At 43.5% G+C, this 22,966-nt stretch overlaps 1 protein-coding gene across 1 annotated transcript; it reads right to left on the minus strand.

Moving 5' to 3' along the window:
• Positions 1–1,426: 1,426 nt before the first annotated feature.
• Positions 1,427–15,153, minus strand: LOC121270048 (retinaldehyde-binding protein 1-like). Its single transcript, XM_041175375.1, has 7 exons — positions 15,111–15,153; positions 11,595–11,726; positions 7,081–7,285; positions 5,230–5,408; positions 3,514–3,672; positions 2,192–2,302; positions 1,427–1,585 (listed from the first exon to the last, which is right to left on the minus strand). Exons 1-7 carry the CDS (start codon positions 15,120–15,122, stop codon positions 1,427–1,429), a joined length of 957 nt encoding a protein of 318 aa, XP_041031309.1. The 5' UTR covers positions 15,123–15,153.
• Between the last annotated feature and the right edge of the window lie 7,813 nt (positions 15,154–22,966).

Raw genomic sequence — 22,966 nt, forward strand, 5'->3', positions numbered from 1 at the left:
TTAACTGGAAACCCACGTGGGTCAGAAAACACAGGAAGAACAGGACTTGGTGCAAATTCAGATACAGGCAACAGAGCTTTGGATGGCCTCAAGTTTACTGAATATAGAATGTGAGAGATCGTTCAGGACGCTGCTTAATATCTACTTCTCCCTGTCCTAACATCTCTATCTCTTTCATCATCCAAGCAACTCTGGCTCTGACCACTTTTCCCCCTTGTGGCAACATAACTGTACGCAAACCATCACCTCTTTAAAGGCAGTCCATTGTTCTGCTACAGTTTTGCATGCCAATTGTTCATTCCAATTTACCCAGGACAGATCTGCTCTCAATCCATTTTAATTGGCCGTCCTTCAACTAAATATTTTTACTCTAGGTTGCTCCCTGTCTTTTTTCCATAGCTGATCAAAACCTTTTGACACTATGATCACTGTTCCCTAAATGTTCCCCAAATGACAGTTGGTCCTCTTGACCCACCTCATCCCCCAGTACCAGATCAAGCAAAGCCTCCTTCCTCATTGAGACAAAGACATACTGGTCAAGAAAATTCTCTTGAAGACATTTCAGAGACTCATCTCCCACTCTGCCCTGTACACAGTTGCTGCCTTAGGATAATTAAAGTCCCCCTTTATAACTAATCTATAGCTTTTGCACCTTTCTCTAATTTTCCTGCAAATTTGCTCCTCTATACCTTTCCTATTAGTTGGTAGCCAATAGGAGACACCTGTAGTGCAATGGCACCACTACTATTTCTTAACTCAAACCAAATAGATTCTGTCCTTGACGTCTCCAGGGTATCCTCTCTCCAGTACATTGTATTATTCTCTTTAATCAATACAGCCATCCCTTCAACTTTCTTTTCTTCCCAATCCTTCCTGAACACCCTGTATCCAAGAATATTTAGCATTTAGTCTTGCCCTTTATTGAGCCAAGTGTCTGCTATCACCACAACATCACATTGCCAAATGGCTATTTGCACCTACAGCTCAGCAACATTATTTATCACACTCTGTGCATTGTATACATGCACTGTAAACCTGAATTAGATCTTACAGTATTTCCTCTTTTTTTCACCTCACCTAATATCTATTTAACGAATTGGAGGTGGTTCTGAAAGATGTGATAAGGCGATGTAAGAATGCATGCCTGTCTGCATTTATGAAGCCACTGGTGGAGCTGCATTTTGATTCTCATAAAACCCCTTTATTGCTAATTTTACATTTCAACAAGAAAAGAGGCAATGGTTTAGTTGCAGCTTGGGCCTGCCATGAAAACACCAATTATGTAAAGGAAACATTCTGAAAAATTCAGTTTTTGCAGTGCAATATTTTAAGTAGACAATTCTTTAAAAAAAAACCCTTGAGCTTAATATAATAACTAGCCTGAAACCTCACTATTTGAGGCTTTCTTCAACACCATTTATGGGAACTAAAGGGCAGTATCTTCTGACTCAATACTCGGACCGAGGATTTTCTCAGCAACCAATTTGCCGTTGTATTTGGGTTGATTCCCTCCGAAATCTTCTGGGAGTATATCAGCATCAATCTCCTTGAAAAAGGCCTCCAGCTCCTCACCATAGACATAAACCTGTAAAGAGACAGTTCATGTTTATTCCATGTCAGAAGTAATCTAATTCGGCAAAAGCCATAGCAAATAAAATCACTTCTAAAGGATTAAATTAAATGGATAAAACAATTGTATATTACGTTAGGTATATAGGCCACACGTTTAATTGATAACACATTGCAAGTACCTGTAATTGTGGCATGGTGAAAAGTATTTTCACTGTTGAAGTTGTCACACTGTCTGATGCACAATCACTGCTATTTTATAGTTAGATTAGATTACTCTGATTGTCTGGCCAGTAGTTTCCCATAAATTGTTCAAATGCATTCTGAATATTTTTTCATCCGCCGTTTTTCTTCTCAGTAACTGAAATTCCTAATACCCACTATAAATACTTGAATAAAATTTGAAAAAAAATGTATTTATACTGCCTACTTCAATAGCTTTCCTTAGTAATTTATTCTCCAAACCTAGCTTTGATCTCCTGAGACAGGAAAGAGCTGCAGACCTTCAAAACAGCAAATTATTTGGAGTTTTTGTATAGAACATATGGAGCAATCCTTAGTAGAACTTGAGAGAGGGCAACAGGTTGAAAAGTACATTCGATACCCTTTGTTTTTCACTTACCCTCTCCAGAAGTTTGTTCTTCAAGAAAGGCTTGACCATGTTGTAGGTGGTGGTGAAGTACCAAGGTTGATGAATGAAGTATACGGCTTTAAACCGAGCAGGGAAGGAGTCCTGAAAATTCCAAAAGCGGAGCAGAGATGAAACAATTGAACTTTCCTCACTGTCCCTTTGCTCGCTGTATCTGAGTTTGTCTTGAGATGGGGCTACCAGATAAGTATGGGACAACACCAAGACAATATCCCAATTCTTAGAGCCCAGTGTTTGCAACATCATTTTATGAATCAGCTAAAATCAAACCACCTACTTTTGTGATTTGGTCCCTTGAAATCTTTTGATCCCTGGTGATTTGGTTTTTAAGTCCAGCCCAGTTGAAGTATAAAAACAAAAAACTGCGGATGCTGGAAATCCAAAACAAAAACAGAATTACCTGGAAAAACTCAGCAGGTCTGGCAGCATTGGCAGAGAAGAAAAGAGTTGACGTTTCGAGTCCTCATGACCCTTCGACAGAACCAGGTGAATCCCAGGAAGGGTTGAAATATAAGCTGGTTTAAGGTGGTGGGTGTGGGGGGTTGGGGGGGGTGGTGTTTGGGTGGGGGGAGAGAAGTGGAGGGGGGTGGTGTGGTTGTAGGCAAAAGCAGTGATAGAAGCAGATCATCAAAAGATGTCACAGACGCAGAACAAAAGAACACATAGGTATCGAAGTTGGTGATATTATCTAAACGAATGTGCTAATTAAGAATGGATGGTAGGGCACTCAAGGTATAGCTCTAGTGGGGGTGGGGGGAGCATAAAAGATTTAAAAATATTTTAGAATAATGGAAATAGGGAAAAAGAAAAATCTATATAATTTATTGGAAAAAAACAAAAGGAAGGGGGAAGAAACAGAAAGGGGGTGGGGATGGAGGAGGGAGGTCAAGACCTAAAGTTGTTGAATTCAATATTCAGTCCGGAAGGCTGTAAAGTGCCTAGTCAGAAGATGAGGTGTTGTTCCTCCAGTTTGCGTTGGGCTTCACTGGAACAGTTGAAGTATGTTTGTCAAATTGGGTATGATTATGCCACAAAAGTTCCAATTGTCTCCCCACTGAGTTTCCTATTTTGGCTGAGTTGCTTTGGGGAGGGGGTGACTGGAGATCTGGGACTCCCCAAGGACGAGGTGGGGGAGGAGGAGGGAAGGAAAATCATAGGCCTTCACTGCAAGCCCCTCCCAGTGACAGGTTTGGAGCAGCACTGGTAGAAACCCCTCAGCTGGAGGGGAACAATGGAGACCAAATGAAATGGGGAGAAGTTAAGTTCCCTCTGGCTTGATGGCTTTCAACACTCACCTGAAGCATGTCTACCATTTTCTTGAGCTCTGAGGGTTTGATGCCAGAAGCCTGTTGCATTGTAAATCCCTTAAAGTTTTCAATGATGCAAAATCCATTAATCTGGGTCTCATCGTTCTCTAGAAGATTCTCCAGGATCACACAGTAAGCACGAAGGATCTAACAATGAAGAGAGCTGTTCTAAATCACTCGCAATTACCTTCTGAGTCAGATCGCCAAAAGAAACGATGGGCCGGAATTTACATTGGGGTCTCACCACCAGGGCCATAAGTGGGGAGGGGTAAGCACGCTTCGACAGGCAGTGGGACTGGGACGGCATTTTGCTGCCAGTGACTGATTAAGTGGCTCCTACCAAGGCTGCCCTCTCTGTGAAGGAGGACTGGCAGCTGAGCAGTGCAACAGCGCCACTGGTGGCAACTGTTAGTGCTGCACCTGGAGGATGAGGGCGCATTGATGGCCTTAAAGTCAGGTAAGTGGGGTCTGGTGGCCCCTGAGTCAGGCAACTCCCGGCTAGTATGGTGGAGGGGGAGGGGTGGGTCGCTGAGGGCAGGCAACACTGGTGCTGAGAGTGGAGCCCAGTTGAGCCAATAAGAGCTTCTTCCCACCTCTCCTGGCTCAACTGGGCTCCAGATGGGCAGGCCATCTGCCATCTTTCTCGCTGCTGGCAAAACAACATGGCAGCAAGAAGACAATGGGTTTGTCACCTCCCCATGCTGCCTTGCCGGCCTTTGTGCATGTAGCCTGTCCCCAAAGGGCTGGTAAAATTGAGCCCATTCTTTTAGCTGAATTCGTCTAGAATTTTCACCAATATTGCTTCAATTGGCACAAATGCCAATGAGCAGAACCATCAACCATGATTCCTATTCCTGATCGTTCTACATCAGGTGTGAACCTCAGAATGGTTTAAGCTGTGGTATCCTCTCATGGTCAAATAGCCAACTGACAAGCAGTGTTTAGGTCCCAGCTTCAGTCACTGTTCTTTGTAGAGTTATGTGATTGCAGCTGGGGCCACTATAGAGGTACCACAGTCGGGTTCAGTTCCCTGATTAGGGAAAGGAAAAAAAATCAATCAGTCTTCCTACTCCAGTTGTTTTACCCCTGCTGGAAAGTGTGTGTGGATAGAGGGGCAGGGGGGACAGGTTGGCAATGTCCTCCACAGCCTCTTGGCACTCACCGTCTGGGTTTGCACATGCAGAACAGCTACCTGGCTGAGGTAGTGGAGTTATCCCAACAAGTCATGCCTTTGAGAATCGGCAGCTCACCGATTTCAACATCTCGCTGGGTTTGTGCCCACACCAGGAACATCTGCAGCTGAGCCTGAAAGACTTTCTAGTGTCAGGCATCAGTTCCCTGATTTGCCAACAAATGACAGGTGCATCCAGTGAACCTTCCATCCAACCTCACCTCGTGGGGATCATTTTCAACTGAGCGCTGGAGTATAAAACAGGTGTTGCTGGTCAGGCTCCCATTGTGGACAAAGTCTGACTTTCATCAGCCATTGAGATCAAAGAGAAGGAAAGTCAGATGGTTTCTATAAAGGCCGCTGGATCTGCAAGTTGTAAATTATCCCTCTGAGCGTCTGTGGATTTTCCAAGCCAATTCAAGAGAGGAGAAGAGATAATTTGAACAAAGAAGATCAAACAAGAGTTTGGATAAACACACCCTCTTCAGTTATTTTGGAATAAACTGAACCTTACTGGAGACAGGTTCTATTACCTCATCAAAAGTAATTTCCTCGTAATCCCAGTTCTCAATGTTAAAGAGCAATACGACACGGCCATACTTGTCTCGACTTTGGAGAACACCTGGATAACCTGCCTCAATAGTGCTGCGTACGGCCTCAGGCGTCAGGTTTTCAAAAAGCTCAGGGTATTGCTCCCGAAAACGGACATAGCCTATAGGAGAGAACAAATTGGAATTAATCAATCTCTTCAGCTGAGGGCAGGACTTGGACAACACAATATTCAGTATTTTGTAACAAAATGGTGGCAATCTCTATCTCAGTTAGGTATGAGATCTTCTGTTGTGGTGTCTGTTCACTTCTCAGGTTGGGATGATTGTTTTGTGCATCTTTTTCATAAGATGGTCACTAATAAATCCAGTCAGAAACTCAGGAGAAACCTCTTTACTCGGATAGTGGTGAGAACGTGGAACTCACTATCAGGTAGAGTTATTGAAACAAATAACAGCAATGCATTTGAGGGGAAGCTACATAAAGGAGAAAGGAAAAGAAGGTTGTACGAGTAAGATAAAGTATTGTGAGGGGAGTTTTGTGCGGGGCATGAATACAGCATAGACCAGTTGGGCCAAATGGTCCATTTCTAGGCTGCAAAATCGATGTAATTCTCTGACTGGTGAAACAGTAAGCTGCTGGAAAGTGGTCATGTTTAAGGAGAATCAGGCTCACTATCCGAACCATTCTCCAGACCACATTGGTGAGCAATGCCATGGGAGATCATCTAGTTTTAATTACTTGGTCTCCCATTTATTGAAAGGATTTGTTTTTTTTGTTTGTGCGTCAGCATTTTCTCCTCTTCCTAGTCTCATTTGGTTATTTCTTGCTTTGCTTAATCACTGGACAATGTTTGCCTGTGTCTCATGAGCATTGAGATGAACCTTCACATTGAGAGGCCACTAATTAACACAGAAAAGCTCTACTTTCCCATGCCAAAACTCTGGGTCTTATCAGGAGTAATTACTCAATAGCAGACATAGGAGACCTGTCTCCTCTTTAATGAGCATCTTCTGAGCCTCTAGTGGCTAAATACTTTCTCATTTGCTGATTAGATTTCAATGAAGGATCAAGACTTGAGCTCGGACATTCCACAGAAACCAAAGCTATTGCTGGCTGTGACCCAACCTACAGTATATGCTGAGCTAGCCAGGATGAAGAGGAGGGACAGACAATTAGTCTTGTGTCCTCGAACAACAGAGATGCAAAAGTTCCTCCTCCGGTTTGGTGTATGGGAGCTCCACCTGGGTGGTCTTTGTGATATAGAATCCAGATTCGGCTATGATGCCATTCACAATCAAACTGCCTTTCAGCGCTTACAAACCAGACTCACACATGAAGAACCACTACAGCAAACCTTGCCCAGTTGGAAGGAAATCTGAAGGAACAATTGGCAGAGTGTCAAAAGTCTGCCAGTCCTTCCCGTGGATGCGTTGCTCTCTCAGTCCCAGGGATATTCTGAGCTAACTGGAAAAAAACTTAAGGTAGCCAATCAGGGACATCTACAATCTTTGCCACAACATCATTTCAGTGCCCACTTGGTGTTAACTCTGCATTTCATTGGTTGTGCAGTTGAACTGATGGCTGAATTGGGACCGGGCACTTTGTCAACTGAGAATTGCTTAAATTGATGTTCAATCACTACAGTAACAAGTTGCTCTTCCGTTCACGGTTCAGTGGAAAGCAAGTAGTGAAGATAAAGCAATTCGCATCAGATACTATTTCAGAGAACTGGTCAGTGTAAAACCAACTCTGGGAAATATCCCGAAATTGTGGTAATGAGCCGGGTCCCGACACCTCCAATTTCTCTTAATCAAGCTAGTTTCATCGTTCACCTTTGAGAAGCTCGTAAGCCCTTTTCACATCGTACTTTCTTGCTCTAACAAATCGCAGGAAGAAGGAATTATCTTTGTCTTTTGTCTTTTCAAATACAGTCTTGCAGATCTCCTCCCCAGTGTCAGCTGATTCGAGAACAAGTTTCTGAAGCTCTTTCACACATATCACTCGCTTCTCCTCTGTCTCGTTCAATTCATCCTTAGCCTTTGGAAAGAAAAGAAACTCTATAGTCATTATTCAGGAAGTTAGCAGTGTCTAAAGCCAATATTGGACTGTATCCCAGATTGGGATAAAGTGAGCTTTCTTTTGCCTACACCAAATGGGAATTCCTGATCTCAAATGGTCTAGAATGGAACTTGAGGAGGAAAAGGCAAAATAAGTCAGTCTGTGCCCTTCTTGTGCGCTTCCTGCTAACCAATTCAGAACAATGCTGGATTGTGCCTCCAAACAGACCACTGACCTATAGTTAGAAGTGGTTTAAGACTCTTAAAAGAAGGCAGAAAGTAATTACTAAATGGAAGACATAAGATGACATTTTAAAGTTCAGTTAAGCAATCTGAAAAATTAACAATGGGTGGAATTTTACGGCAGCTGGATTTTACCTTCCCGCCAAAGTCAATGGAGTTTAGAAAGGTTCACCGCATTTTATGGCCCCGCCCCCAATGTGACAGGCCCGTGGAATTCCAGCCAATATCTTTCCTCCTTAACCTTATTGATAAAGAACAAGTACAAGACAGGACCAGTCCCAGAAGTCATATTTGATGGATTCGAAATGTTTGGTACGTCAGGACTGTAGTAAGTCAGAGCTGTGCTGATGGTGTGGGTCTGGTGGCAGGGTGGGGACAGTGGGAGGTTGGTGGTGGTGAACATGAAATGCTTGCATTGAGACACTCCAGCATCTACTGTTTACAGTTTATCCACCATCTTCAGAACAAAATGGATTACATAGCTGTGCTACAGCATACTTAAATACCTGCTCTGCGTACTTGCAACATCACTGAAAGAAAGATCATTATTAACATGATTCCATCCATTAAAGTTACTTGGTTGAACTTTGAACCTTTCAACATGTCAAACAGCACTCAGATAGCCCGCTCTATGACACTTAAACAAAGCAGATGGTAAATGAGGCTCGATTCCTGGCTATTCTTGTCCTGTCTCTCTCTTGTTCTGACATAATGTGTACTGACCCCATTTCAAAGGATAATAAAGATAGTCCTTTTAAAGGGTAATTATCTGTATAGATTTGACAGCAAACTGTTTGCTCATTGTATACTGCTTAGTAGGTGTGAGATCATTTTTTTCAGATTTCTACTTTGAAGGCCTTGGTAACTTTTGAAGAAGAGTTTGGGACTAAAGGGTAGCTCACAAACAACTAGATAGATGGTCGCAGCCCTCCCTTAAGACTGCTTACAAATATAAATCCATAGACACTATGCAGCCAACATGGGATCCTGCACAACCCTCACCAGATCTGGACTGTGAGAGCAGCCAGAGATTATATTCTGGTGCACAGAATGACAGCAATTCTAAATGAGACAAGCCTTGAGACAATTACGTTGAACTGGCGTATTCGAGTCACAGCAGCTTAGAGTTCAATCCATTGCTTTCCAGCAATGCAGCTACAATCTTAAATCTCCAGACTGCCAGCCATTCAAATTTTGCTTCCAGATGACAGCAAAACTGACCCTGCCCATCCAAAGAGATTAGACAAAGACCAACTCCATTCTCACATCTGCAGAAACTTGAACAAAGTTGAAAGGTATTTTAGAAAAAGCAAGGAAAATCATGAACTTCAAGTAAGTGAAACAAGAGGCCGGTCTGTCCATGGGGATTGCTTCTCTACTAATAAAATATAACAAACCAGCAACTTAGGGCTTGATGGAATTTCACCACAGCTCAGACCATGATATTATTTTCCAAATGTTTAAAAATGAATCCAATGGACAATTTGTTGTGTAAAGATGCCTGGAAGAATTCAGAGCCTCTTTGTGTGTGTACAACACCAATATTTCTATATTTATGCAGTGCATATATCCAAGTTTGTGTATATGTATGTTTGTATGTCTGGGCGTATGTGCTGTGTCTATGTGTATGTTAATGTAAGACACTGGTTAGACTGCAGCTGGAGTATTGTGTGCAGTTCAGGGTGCCACACTATAGGGAGGATGTGAACACATTGGAGAGGGTGCAGAAGAGGTTTACGAGAATGGTTCCAGGAATGGGACACTTCAGTTATGAGGAAAGATTGCAGAAGTTGGGACTATTTTCCTTGGAGAGGAGAAGACTGAGAGAAAGCTTGATAGAAATTTTCAAAATCATGAGGGGCCTGGACAGAGTAGATAGGGAGAAATGGTTCCCGCTCGTAAATGGCACAAGAACCAGAGGGCACAGTTTTAAAGTGTTTTGTAAAAGAAGTAAATGCGATGTGAGAAAAACTTTTTCACACAGCGAGTAGTTAGAGTGTGGAATGCACTGTCTGGAAGTGTGGTGGAGGTAGGTTCAATTGAGGCATTCAAGGCGACATTGGATGATTATCTAAATAAAAACAATGTTCAAGGTTATGGGGAAAAGGCTGGAGATTGGCACGAAGTTAAAATGCTCAGAGAGCTGGTGCAGACACGATGGGCCAAATGGCCTCCTTCTACACTGTAACAATTCTGTGATTCTGTGTGTGTTTTGTTCCAGACAAAAGCCAGTACTGGTTGCCAGTTTCTGCAGTTCATAACACATTTGTTTTCTGAGCCTTTGAAATTCAGTAGCTGTTTTTGTGAAATCCAACAAAAGTGCCTTTGGAAGACTTAGGTAGATCCCGGCGCAGGTGAACTTTATTTCGTTTTGCTTCAGAGGGATTCGAAAGAAAGGTCACAACATCATTAAAATCGAAGAGCAGGTCAGATGTGGGCTGAGAATGCTCTGTAAAAGCTGCTGAACATTCCAAAAGGAAGCATAAAATAGCTGATATAGCCGATATCTTTGGCTGACATAGCAAACTGCAGGAGTGCTCTTTGAGTGTTGTTTGTGTTCTCAAGACTGATTGCTTCTTTGCTATACTTTAACAACAATCATTTTTCCTCTTTATTCTTTCTTACGATTTAGGTGTTGTGGCAAGGCCAGCATTTGTTACCCATCCCTAATTGCCCCTAAACTGAGTGGCTTGGCTTGCTAGGCCATTTCAGAGGGCAGTCAACCACATTGCTGTGGGTCTGGAGTCACAGGTAGGCCAGCCCAGATAAGGACAGCAGATTTTCTTCCCTAAAGGACATAAACGAACCAGATGGATTTTTTCCCAACAATCGATGATAGTTTCATGGTCACCAATTAGATTAGGTTTTTTTTTAATACACCAGATTTATTAATTGAATTTAAATTCCACCAGCTGCAATGGTGAACGCTTGTCCCCAGAGCATTAGCCTGGATCTCGGCTACCAGTCCAGTGATTTTACCACTATGTCACCATGTCCCTTTGTTGCTTCCCATGTGATGCTGTGCTGCTTATTAAATGGGGAATTTATAATCTTATTGCTCTCAAACCTCAAGCTGATGACTCAGGAGGAAACATTGAAAATCTTCAAGCCAGTGTCTTTGCCCTCACCAGAAACTCCTTTCCCTGGAAATCCAATTCTAGGGGAGGCAGTGGCATAGTGGTATTTGCAATCCAGAGAGTTACCAACTCGATTGGTAATCCAGAGACCCAGGGCAATGCTCTGAGGACTTGGGTTCGAATCCCACCAAGGCAGATGATGCAATTTGAATTCAATAAAAATCTGGAATTAAAAGTCTAATGATGACCATGAAACTATTGTCGTAGAAACCCATCTGGTTCACTAATGTTCTTTAGGGAAGGAAAGCTGCTGTCCTCGCCTGGCCTGGTCTGGCCTACATGTGACTCCTGACCCACACCAATGTGATTGACTCTTAAATGCTCTCAAGGGCAATGGGATGGGCAATAAATGCTGGCCCAGCCAGTGACGCCCACATCCCAAGGAAGAGTTTTTTTAAATGTTCCCTCTCTGGCAGGGCCACTGTTCACCTTTCTATTTGACCCAATTCTGAAATTCCAACCCCATATCTTCTCCATCAGCAAGTTCCCCTCTTTCCACTTCTATAACATCACCAGCCTTCCATCCCTGACTCAGCCCATCTCCTGCTGAAGCCCTTGCTTTGGATATTGGTAGACTTGACTATTTAAAGGCTCTCCCACCCAAAGTTCTGTTTTCCCATACTCCATCTACATAAACCCCATTCAAAAGTCTGTTGCCTCCATCCTATCTCACACCATGGATGGAATTTTATGTTCCCAATGCAGGTGCCACCTACTGGTTGAAGAACCAGTGGGAAAGCCACATCACTTCGGTGGGGGAGACTTGACCAAATTAATGGGCTAGTGCCAGGCCTTTGCTGGGATTTAAGAGGCCGGCAGCTTTACATTATAGGCAGCATCTCCAGGAGAGGTGGCTGCTGCTGGTTTTACAGTGAGGCCTTTACCAGGGATCATCAAAGACACCCTTACCTTCTGCTGCGTGTGGGGGGGCAGTGTCTCACATTTGCCAAACACAGGCCCATGATCCTTGGTGGTAAGGTGCTCAAGTTTGTTGCGGAGAGCCTGCTCCTCCTCAGAAACCATCCGGAATGTTCCTGATTGCTGAAGAATGAAATACAATGATTTCAACACTACATACAGTTTAATATTAAAATTATAAGCTGCTAAAACAAAGTCACCAAATGTGGTCAATGACTGGATGGATATGAGGGCCACATAGCTTTGGCACATATGTTAACATTTATTAAATACATTTTTCTCACCAATTTTCTTCCCCTCCTGCCACCAGCCCATTTGCGCATATTGACTCTTTGCTGGGTTATTATGTATTCTAGGGATACACAGCACAGAAACAGGCCATTCAGCCCATCCAATCCATGCCGGTGTTTATTCTCCACTTGAGCCCCCTCCCAGCTTTTCTCATCTAAATCTATTATCGTAACCTTCTATTTCCTTTCTCCATCATATGCTTGTCCAGCTTCCCCTTAAATGCATCCAAACTATTTGCTTCAATCCTTCCTGTGGTTGTGCATTCCACACAAGAACATAAGAAATAGCAGCATGGGTAGGCCTTTCAGCCACTCAAGTCTGCTCTGCCACTTGATAAGAACACGGCTGATCTGGTGTCCCTCAACTCCACTTTCCTGTCTGTCCCCCATAACTCTTGACTCCCTTGTTAATCAAAAACTTGTCTAACTCAGCCTTGAATATATTCAATTACCCAGCCTCTGAGAGAAGAAATTCCTCCTCATCTCTGTCCTAAATGGGAGATGCTTCTTTGGTAGAGAAGTTTTTTTCTCAATTCCCTATTGAATTTCTTGGTGACATTCTTATATTGATGTCTTCTAGCTATGCCCTTCCCCACAAGAGGAAACATTCTCTCTGTATCTGTTCTATCAAAACCTTTTAAAATTTTGAAGGGTTATGGTTCTACTCTCTCTAGGCACTTGCTTAATCAGTATTCTTATTGATTATAATCTGAGTGTCAGCAGACTTTCTACTGTTGGTAACCAAGCATCACAGCAAAGCCAGAGCCTATCCATAACCAACATCAACTCCTCTGCACTATCACCAGGACTCCCTCCTTGGAACCTAGGGACACAGGAGACATTGGTGGTGCCTCTACTCCAAAGTGGTGATCAACCTTTGCACCTTCTTAGTCTCTCTGATTCAACCTCTCACTCCCATAACCAGCTGTTTCACTGAGGGAGCCAACCATGATACTTATATGAATTGCAACTTTGGATTCCCACCTGACCTAACTTACGATGTTAACAGGTCGGGTACTGTGTGGAAACCTCCGACTGAGGATGCGGACTGGCTAGGGAGTTGGATTATATGTGTCTGCATCAGATTGCAACTCACTAAGCCTCCTTCAACAACACCTTCCAAATTCACAACTTCTACCTAGGTAAAAGGAGAAGGGCAACAAATGCTTAGGAACACCACCACCTGCAAGTTCCCCTCCAAATCTCTCACCATCCTGACTTGGAAATAGCTTGCCAGTTCCTCCACTGTCACTGGGTCTGGAACACCCTCACTAATGGCATTGTGGTGAATGTACCTAAACCGCATGGACTGCACTGATTCATGAAAGCATCGCACCACTGCCTTTTTTTTTTATTAGTCATTCACAGGATGCGGGCTTCGCTGGGTAGGCCAGCATTTATTGTCCAATCCTAATTGCCTTTGAGAAGGTGGTGGTGAGCTGCCTTCTTGAACTGCTGCAGTCCATATGGTGTGGGTACACCCACAGTGCTGTTAGGGAGTTCCAGGATTTTGATCCAGCGACAGTGATGTATTTCCAAGTCAGGATGGTGAGTAACTTGGAGAGGATCCTCCAGGTGGTGGTGGTGTTCCCATCTATTTGCTGCCCTTGTCCTTCTAGGTTAGTGGTTGTGGATTTGGAAGGTGCTGTCTAAGGAGTCTTGGTGAATTCCTGCAGTGCACCTTGTACATTGCACACACTGCTGCTACTGTGCATCGGTGGTGGAGGGAGTGAATGTTTGTGGATGTGGTGCCAATCAAGCGGGCTGCTTTGTCCTGGACAGTGTCCAGCTTCTTCATGTTGTGGGAGTTGCACTCATCCAGGCAAGTGGGGAGTATTCCATCACACTCCTGACTTGTGCCTTGGGGATGGTGGACAGGCTTTGTGGAGTCAGGAGGTGAGTTACTCATCACATGACTCCTAGCCTCTGACCTCTCTTGTAGCCACAGTATTTATATGGCTAGTCCAGTTCAGTTTCTGGTCATAGTAACCCCCAGAATATTGATAGTGGGGGATTCAGTGGGTAATGCCATTGAACATCAAGGGGCGATGGTTGGATTCTCTCTTGTTGGAATTGTGATTACCTGACACTTGTGTGGCACATATGTTACTTGCCATTTGTCAGCCCAAGCCTGGATATTGTTCAGGTCTTGCTGCTTTTAGACCATGGACTGCTTCAGCATTTGAGGAGTTGCAAATGGTGCTGAACATTGAGCAATCATCAGCAAACATCCCCACTTCTGACCTTAAGATGGAAGGAAGGTCATTGATGCAGCAGCTGAAGGTGGTTGGGCCTAGGACACTAACCTGAGGAACTCCTGCAGTGATGTTCTGGAAGTGAGATGAATGACCTCCAATAACCACAACTATCTTCCTTTGCGCTAGGAATGACTGCAACCAGCGGAGAGTTTTCCCCTTGATTCCCATTGACTCCAGTTTTGCTAGGGCTCCTTGATGCCACACTCGGTCAAATGCTGCCTCGCTGTCAAGGGCAGTCACTCTCACCTCACCTCGGCAGTTCAGCTCTTTTGATCATGTTTGAACCAAGGCTGTAATGAGGTCAGGAGCTGAGTGGCCCTGGCGGAACCCAAACTGGGCATCAGTGAGCAGGTTATTGCTAAGCAAGTGCCACTTGATAGCGCTCAAGGGCTATTAAAAATAGATAATGCCAGCGAAGATCACATCCAATGAAACAATTTTTTAAAAATCAGAATACATTCTCTATACTCTAAATGCTGGCCATTAAGACATTTTGTAATTGAGGAGTGCAGGTGATCCCAGTTAGTTCCAGTTTTGCCTTAAACATCCACAGTGAGATTCAAATTGTTGTAAAGTTCATTTCAGAGTTGAAGGCGGCTTGGAGTCTTCCAGGATAGGAGGATTCCCACTTTTTTGGAGATTTCCAATGTCACTCACAATCTCTGCTGAGGGGGTGTGTGGAGACTGGGAGGGGTTTGAAATCGCTGCTTGACTTAGAAGCCTACAGCACAGAAAAAGGGCACTCAGCCCATTGTAGCTGGACCACATAGTCACTCTGAAAGTACAAGCTAAAAGACTCTTCACTATTCCCTCTTTTGCAGATTGACAATGATATGGGTGTGACCACTGTATTGATTGGTCGGAGATCGCAGATGCAAATCTCCTGCCGCACATTACATCATGCTGCCTATTGATGTTATGAAATATGCAAAAAAAAATTGATTTCTTCACATACTTACAATCACAGCCATTGTATCTCTGTAGTTCTGGCCTTTGTTTTTAAATTCTGCAACAGAAAACAAGATAGGATCAGACAGTCATAGGAACATAAAGACAGAAATAGATCATTCAGCCCCTCCAATGGCTGATCTGTATCCTAACTCTATCCACCTGTCTTAGCTCCATATTCCCATAATAGTCCAGCAAGAATCCATCGATTTCAGTGGATAATGAAGAAAATACGCAACAACGATTTACATATACATGGCACAGTTAATGTAGAAAACTGCTTCACAGAGGTGTGAGGAGGTAAGGAAGGTGAGAATTTGCATGGTTTTGCAGGGAAGGAATTCCAGAGAACAGGACCAAGGTGGCTGAAGGCACAGCCACCAATGGTGGGGCAAAAGGGCTGGGCAATATACATAAAGGGTTGAGGCACTGAAGGAAGTTACAAAGATAGGAAAGGGTGAGGCTATAAGAAATTTATGGGACTGGAAGTCAGCAGGGTTTGGATTCATGAGACTTTGTGACAGGAGCTTTGTTGAGGATGCAGGATAGGAGACCAGCCAGGAGAGCACCGGAGCTATTGGGGTGACAAAGGCTTATCCGTGGCTTCAGCAACAAATGGACTAAGTGAGAGGTAGAGGAAAGAAGATCTGGAGGTGGAATGGATGGTCTTTGCGAAGGAGAGAGGATGTGGCTCTAATTTTGGGTCGACTTTGGGATCCTCCTGGTTGGCCCGAACCCTTTTGAGGAATGGGCCTCATCTGTTTAGCTGAGTTACAAAGGCAAAGCAAGCACTCAGAAGAAACTTGTCCGTGGGTTTGAGGAGTGGGAATTTCATCAGCTCTTAGGCTCTTAGGCTCTTTGCATAGCCAAGCAAAAATGTTACCTTTGGGGGTGGGAGGGGGGCAGGAAACTATTATGGAGCAATTATGCAGGTCAACAGTAGGCTAGATGGAGTATTCAAATTCCTGCTGTCACAAGCAATTCTTTAAAAGCCGAGAAACTTCCCTGGTTTTGGAACAGTTTCTTTGAGGGTCACCAGCTTGGCCACTCAATGCCTGATATCAACACACAATCCACTCATTGGTACCTCAAAATTGTGTCAAGGTCCTATATATGTCATTGGACCCCGATTAGCTTATGTTATGGACAGGGAAAAGATAATAGGGATGGCTCCAGCTTTTTCCACCTTCCAACTAACTAAAGACAGCATGGTTTAAAAAATGGTTCAACCCCTGAGTACAATCGCTGACAGGAATAGACAAATGACAGGTTCTCTCTTAAGTTTTAAAAGAAAGATAAATGTTTATTATTCAACACACAAATATATATATGCATCTGCAACCACAGCCACTAGAAGATACACACACACTCAAAAAGAGATGGTGAATACACGAGGTAACGCGCATTTAGGTCCTAGGAGTTCAAGAGTCCTTTATCACACTTGCTTTTGCCTGCGGTGAGTCTGGAAAGGATGCCGGCCTGTAATCCTTTCTTGGTCCGCTGAGGAAGAGTCTAGGTTTGACGAAGACGGATTCACTGTTGTTCATTGTTCACAGCAGCAGTTTTCTCTTGTTCTCCTCCAGTCCAGGTACAATATCAAAACCCTGGTCCGGCTCCTTAGGTAAAGAGGCCAAGGCCAACCTGAGTCTCTACCTAGTGATGTTTCTTAGGTGGGATCTTTTTCCTTCGCTGCTTTGGATGTTTCTTTCTCCCTGCTTCAAAAATGCACCTTATTAAATCTCCTTATCAGAAACCTAGGCCAGAATTTTACACCCCGTGGGCGGGCGCCAGACCCGTCCAGCCGTGAAATAATGCGAGAAGATGTCGGCCGAGCTTCCTGACATCATCGCACACTCGTGCGATATCTTGCTCAGCAGGCACACAAGGCAGTTGGAAGCACGCCTGATGACAATTAAACGGGGCAATTAAACCCATTAAGGAGGCAATTGAAAGCAATTTTTCGTGGCTTGTCCACTTTTATGGTTGGCGGACAGGCCAATCGGCCAGGCGGCCTTTATATTTTTGCTCAAACCTGGATCCAGGGCAGGATGAAATCTCCATGGGAAAATAAAAAGAGATATCTGGGGACTGGTTTTTTTATAAGATTCGCTTTCAGGTGCTTGATTGTGTTGCATGGACATATCTTGCAGCACTTTTGTTGTTTTTTTTTATTCTGTGGAGATCTGCAGCTCCCTGAGGCATCTGTCACCTCCAGGAGTCTCACTGGAAGTGCACACCAGCACCCGCAGTGACGTCAGTGCCCACCCTCCTCCTGCCCCCATAGGCAGTGCTGAACCTTTCTCCATGCGCGTTTCACGCTGGCTGTCTGTTAATTACCCAGCCTGTGTGAAATCACCGTTGGAGGTCGATCGTGGTCAGGAGCCTATTTTCCATCCACTTCTGGGCCCGTCAATCGCCCGTGCCTAACAAGTGAAAAATTCATGCCCTAGTTTCTGTTATGTGAGCTGAGCATCTTTTCCCATTGTCCTCACATATGGTTTCTGATGGCTAGGCCACTGTCAAACAATGGGGTCCAAGTATCACCCGTTCACATACCATCATGATAAAATACTCTGGGGTGAAAAAGTTTGCAAACAGTATTGTAAAACCAGTTTTTTAAATCATTTGGAGAAGAGCAGCCATTAACCTCAGGAATGGTCTTTTGCATTTTCATGACTTCTCAAAGATATGTCCAGAAAGATCATTTGCATTTTAATTACACCCTCAAGACTTGTCCAAACATGAAGATTAACTCAAGGACTCTTGTAATTTCATGTGTACTGGCAGGAAAGAAGGCTTCCTTTCTTCAGCATCATTCTTGTTAAGCAAATTGGGCCATTTTGCTACATTAAAGGCACTATATAAATGCAAGTTCTTATAGTTGTAAACACAGTGGTGATACACAGTCTACAATGGCTATGTTATTATTGGAGGATAAGGAGACATAATTAGAATGTGTTCAATTGTAGAACAAAAACAGAAACAGAAATACCTGGAAAAACTCAGCAGGTCTGGCAGCATCGGCGGAGGAGAGCACAGTTGACGTTTCGAGTCCTCATGACCCTTCAACAGAACAATTGTAGAGAGGACTAGAATATAAAAGCAGGGATGTGCTGCTGAGGCTTTATAAGGCTCTGGTCAGATCACATTTAGAATATTGTGAGCAATTTTGGGCCCCATACCTCAGGAAGGATGTGCTGGCCCTGGAGAGGGTCCAGAGGAGGTTCACGAGAACGATCCCAGGAATGAAAGGCTTAACATATGAGGAATGTTTGAGGACTCTGGGTCTATACTCGATGGAGCTTAGAAGGATGAGGGGGGATCTGATTGAAACTTACAGAATACTGAAAGGCCTGGATAGAGTGGACGTGGAGAAGATGTTTCCATTAGTAGGAGAGACTAGGACCCGAGGGCACAGCCTCAGAGTAAAGGGAAGACCTTTTAGAACAGAGATGAGGAGAAACTTCTTTAGCCAGAGAGTGGTGAATCTATGAAATTCATTGCCACGGAAGGCTGTGGAGGCCAGGTCATTGAGTGTATTTAAGACCGAGATAGATAGGTTCTTGATTGGTAAGGGGATCAAAGGTTACGGGAGAAGGCGGGAGAATGGGGTTGAGAAACTTACCAGCCATGATTGAATAGTGGAGCAGACTCGATGGGCCGAATGGCCTAATTTTTGCTCCTATGTCTTATGGTCTTATGGTCTTATGTCTGTCTTCAATGTATGTGTGTAAATCGATAAGGTTTTATCCTTGAGGTTTTATTTCTGTCATCAATGAGCCCTTCAACTTCAGAGTTGATTGTGCAACTCTGCTCAGAGCATCCCATGTCCCAGTTCCTGTTTCCCTCAGGAAAAAAAGCTTATCTTCAGGAAGAGACAACCAGGGAAAGTGCAAGTACCTTGCTACTTTGATGTTTACAGATTTCTGTAAAGTTCTGTCATCAAAATGGCTCTTAGATGACTGCAACAGAACTTCCCAATTCTATGGGAAGTAACCAGCCAAAAAAGTGTGAGCATTGCTGGCCACATGTGAAGTAGAGTTATTAATAATAAATGGCCCTAAACTTTAGCAAAATGCTAATTATTCAATGTTATCATTGAAATTTACTCAATGAATAGAGCTAGTTTAGAAAATAAACTGCTTTGACAAAAGAGAGTGAACAGAGTGCGACGTAGTGTTGCAGCATTAATGCCCAGTGCAGTGAGTGAGAGCTGATTGTTATACTCTTCAGTTTCCATGCTGAGCTGAGTCACATTGCCGCAGCTACGACATCTAGAAGGTGATCTCCTATCTCGGTACAAGTCAGGTAGCTGGGAATTTGGAGGGTCCAGAAGCACAATATCTATCCCTCCTTATCCACAGTTGATGCTGAACACTCAAGAACATTGGGATAAATGAATTGAGCACAGAATTGTTATGTATAATGGAGAACAAGGGATAAAAATAACATGATAGATCATCTGGCTCTCAATTATTATAGGCTGAGTGTTTATAGACTCGACCCTCACTTTAAGGTTTTCAATTATGTTACTCTGTCACATCACCCCCTCATTTTAAGATTCTCAGTTATTACACTCTGTTACCACACTGTCACTAGAAGACACTGAGTTATAACCCAATCTCTGATATAAGCCTTGCCTCTGTTTAGTTGGTTTGTGATGTGCTATACAGAGCTCACTCAGTAAGTGTGCCCTCGTCATATTCTGCTAACAGTATGACTTTGGGGAATTGCCTTTTAAAATATATCTTAGAATGGCAACTCTAATAACTGCTACTCTGCACATTCCTATTTTCTCCTGACTCCATGGACCAGATTATACACAGAACTTAAAATTGAGGCAGAAAAATGAGGTTTCATATTTAAACTGAATCAATTGGGAAAATTATACAGATCACAGAAAATTAGGCATATTAACCTGGGATATCCAGGCTCATGATTGGAAATGAAGTTAAAATTCTGCACAAAAGCCTTCACAGCAGTGTTACTTCATGACTGTAACCGGTCTTACAATTGGGCTCAGTACTCCGGGTGAAGGAAGGGGAAAGACATCCAGGGTTCCAGCAATTAGCTATAATCCCAATGATTCTCAATGGAAAGTGCGCACCTTTGTGGATGCAGAAAAAGGACAGGGAATGGGGATGCCCTGCTGTGATGACCTCCACAGATGAATAGCATATTGGCACTCACAGAAAAGCACTTAGACAGTAGGGTTCTAGAGAGATACCGAGTCAGATCTAAGCAAGAATCGGTGCCATCATGAGAGTAGGCACAGATGGAAAACTAGTAGGGAGAAGTAAAATGTAGTTAATAAACCAGCCATGCTGTTGCTACAGTGCCAGCAATAAAAAGCCATTCAAAAGGTTACTGAGTAATCTGATAAAATGCGATTATAGTCTACACAAACACACTACACAGCAAACCAGAGTGGCAAAACAGTGCTAATCACTACAGAGTACACATACCAGGAACTGAATGGAGCAGATTGTCTGAATATTTTTTAAGGAGTCATTCTTTCTGCTCTGTTTGAGTGACATAAGCATTTGAAAAGGATTGCAGGTGACTGGAATTTAATCTAATTTACAAGTTCACAGAATCACAGAATCACACCGTGCAGAAGAGGCCCTTCAGCCCATCGAGTCAGCATCGACATGTGAGAAACACCTGACCTACCTACCTAATCCCATTTACCAGCACTTGGCCCATAGCCTTGAATGTTATGACGTGCCAAGTGTTCATCCAGGTACTTTTTAAAGGATGTGAGGCAACCTGCCTCCACCACCCTCCCAGGCAGCGCATTCCAGACTGTCACCACCCTCTGGGTAAAAAAAGCTTTCCTCACATCCCCCTAAACCTCCTGCCCCTCACCTTGAACTTATGAAGTTGGTGAATGACTGCCTAAGATTATATTTTTTTAAACTTTTTTCTTTATTCATTCCTGGAATGTGAGCAATACTGGCAAGGCCAATATTTGTTGGCCAACCCTAATTGCCCTTTGAGAGGGTTACAGTGAGCCGCCTTCTTGAACTACTGCCTTCTTGAACTGCTGCATTCTATGTACCATAGGGACACCCACAGTTTCTGTAGCAGTTTGATACAACTGATTGCCTTGCTTGGCCATTTAAGAGTCAAGCACATTGCTGTGGGTCTGGAGTCACATATAGGCCAGGACAGGTAAGGGCAGCAGATTTCCTTCCCACAAGGGCATTGGTGAACCAGATAGGTTATTTGATCATTATTAGTTTCATGATCATTATTAATTAGACTAGTATTTTATTCCAGATTTATTAAACTTATAATGTGTTACATGATAATCTTAGAATATTAGCATCAAATAATGCCTATTTTTGATGTTGAGGAATATCAGTGATGGGAAACAGAGCATATTTTATTGGTCTGACTCACAGTTTAAGTATAACAGGGCTATTCCTTGGTGTACTGGTTTTTATTATGAATCTGTGCATGTGATGAGTTCAGTGCAATGCCAAGTCCCAGGATAGCGCCAACAATTCTATTATGGATGCAATCTCTTGGCTTCTATTAATAACATTATTGACTTCAACCTGACAGGAAAAACAAGACAATGTTCTAATGTCTGCCATGAAGCACTGATGTCCACCAGAGAGACAATTTTTACCTGCCTACAAGGGTGAGCCTTGAATCACAGTAAATGCTGCACAGCTAGGTAAATGCCCTGTCTGCCTGGTTGGGTTTTACTCATTAAAGTTCTTCCCAGAAGTGGTGATCCATTGTGCAGCCACAGGTACACACAGTAAGATAAGGATATAGCCACCTGTTGTAGTTCAGTGATGAAAGGAATGGGCAAGACAAACATACATAGATTATTTCACTGGTAGGAAAATCGAACACAAGAGGTCATCATGTTAAGATAATCACTTGATACAAAAAAGGGGAGATAAGAAGAATCCTTTATCATGACAAGTGTTATCAGAGTGTGGAATGCTTTACCACAAGAGGGACAATGTGTAACTGGGTGTAGCATTGAAGATACTGAGTAATTATTTGTAAAGGAGTATGAAAGGATGTGGGGAGAAAACAGCGAAATGAGCCCATACAAAATCTGTCCCTGTAAGATTAGCACAGATAAGGAACAACTAAGCTCACTCAGCCACTCAATCAACAGAGACCAAGCCTGCAGAATCAAACTTTCGTAGCTTTGCCGATCACCTCCTTATTCCCCAGCTGAAGGAAAAACAATTCAAGCTAAAGACCGATTTGAAGCGGGGCCGGATCAGAGCAGGAGGGGGGTATGGGATAGGAGGGAACCCGCATGCGGAGTTCAGCATGAGGCCCTGGCTGTTTTAACTCCAGGGCTGCTTTGAATGAATCTCTCACCCAAAACTGGTGGGAGTGATGTCGGGGCCTGCAGAAACAACTGGCTCAGGAGTCTCAGGACGTTGGTTGTCAGCATAAAGCTAGCACTGGGCAGGTGGTTTGGCAACTGATCCTGGCAACAGGAGGGACAGACAAGTTCCTCTGGAGCCTCAAGGATTCTTTGCAACGTTCTAGGGCAGAATTCCTGCTTCTAGTTGACAAGAGTTCCACAGAAAATGGAACTTGTTAAACGGACCTTGATCTCTTTATGTCACTCCACCACCTCTACCATGATTTGGCCTTGTGTGGATCTCTCAAATAAAGATAATAAAATGCCATTGCAGTGCCAATGACATCATTGGGCTGTGATTTTCCTTGGTTATACAGTGTAAGCCCCTACCTGAAAATGGTGGGTAGCCCTCCTGTGCCTGTTCTCTGTTAAAATGGTGGGAGATGGGAATGCACTGGGAGTGCTGCCCATATTCCCATCAACAGCTTAATTTCCACTCCAGCCCCCACCCCCACCTGCCCC

This window comes from Carcharodon carcharias, chromosome 26, assembly GCF_017639515.1.
Source record: "Carcharodon carcharias isolate sCarCar2 chromosome 26, sCarCar2.pri, whole genome shotgun sequence".
NCBI classification, from domain to species: domain Eukaryota; kingdom Metazoa; phylum Chordata; class Chondrichthyes; order Lamniformes; family Lamnidae; genus Carcharodon; species Carcharodon carcharias.

Excerpts from the sequence above, each read along its gene's own strand:
- LOC121270048 (XM_041175375.1), bottom strand. Across the intron at positions 7,286-11,594 it reads CCCCCCACACGCAGCAGAAG|GCTAAGGATGAATTGAACGA; the intron begins GTAAGGGTGTCT and ends TTCTTTCCAAAG. Across the intron at positions 2,303-3,513 it reads AAATGGTAGACATGCTTCAG|GACTCCTTCCCTGCTCGGTT; the intron begins GTGAGTGTTGAA and ends TGGAATTTTCAG.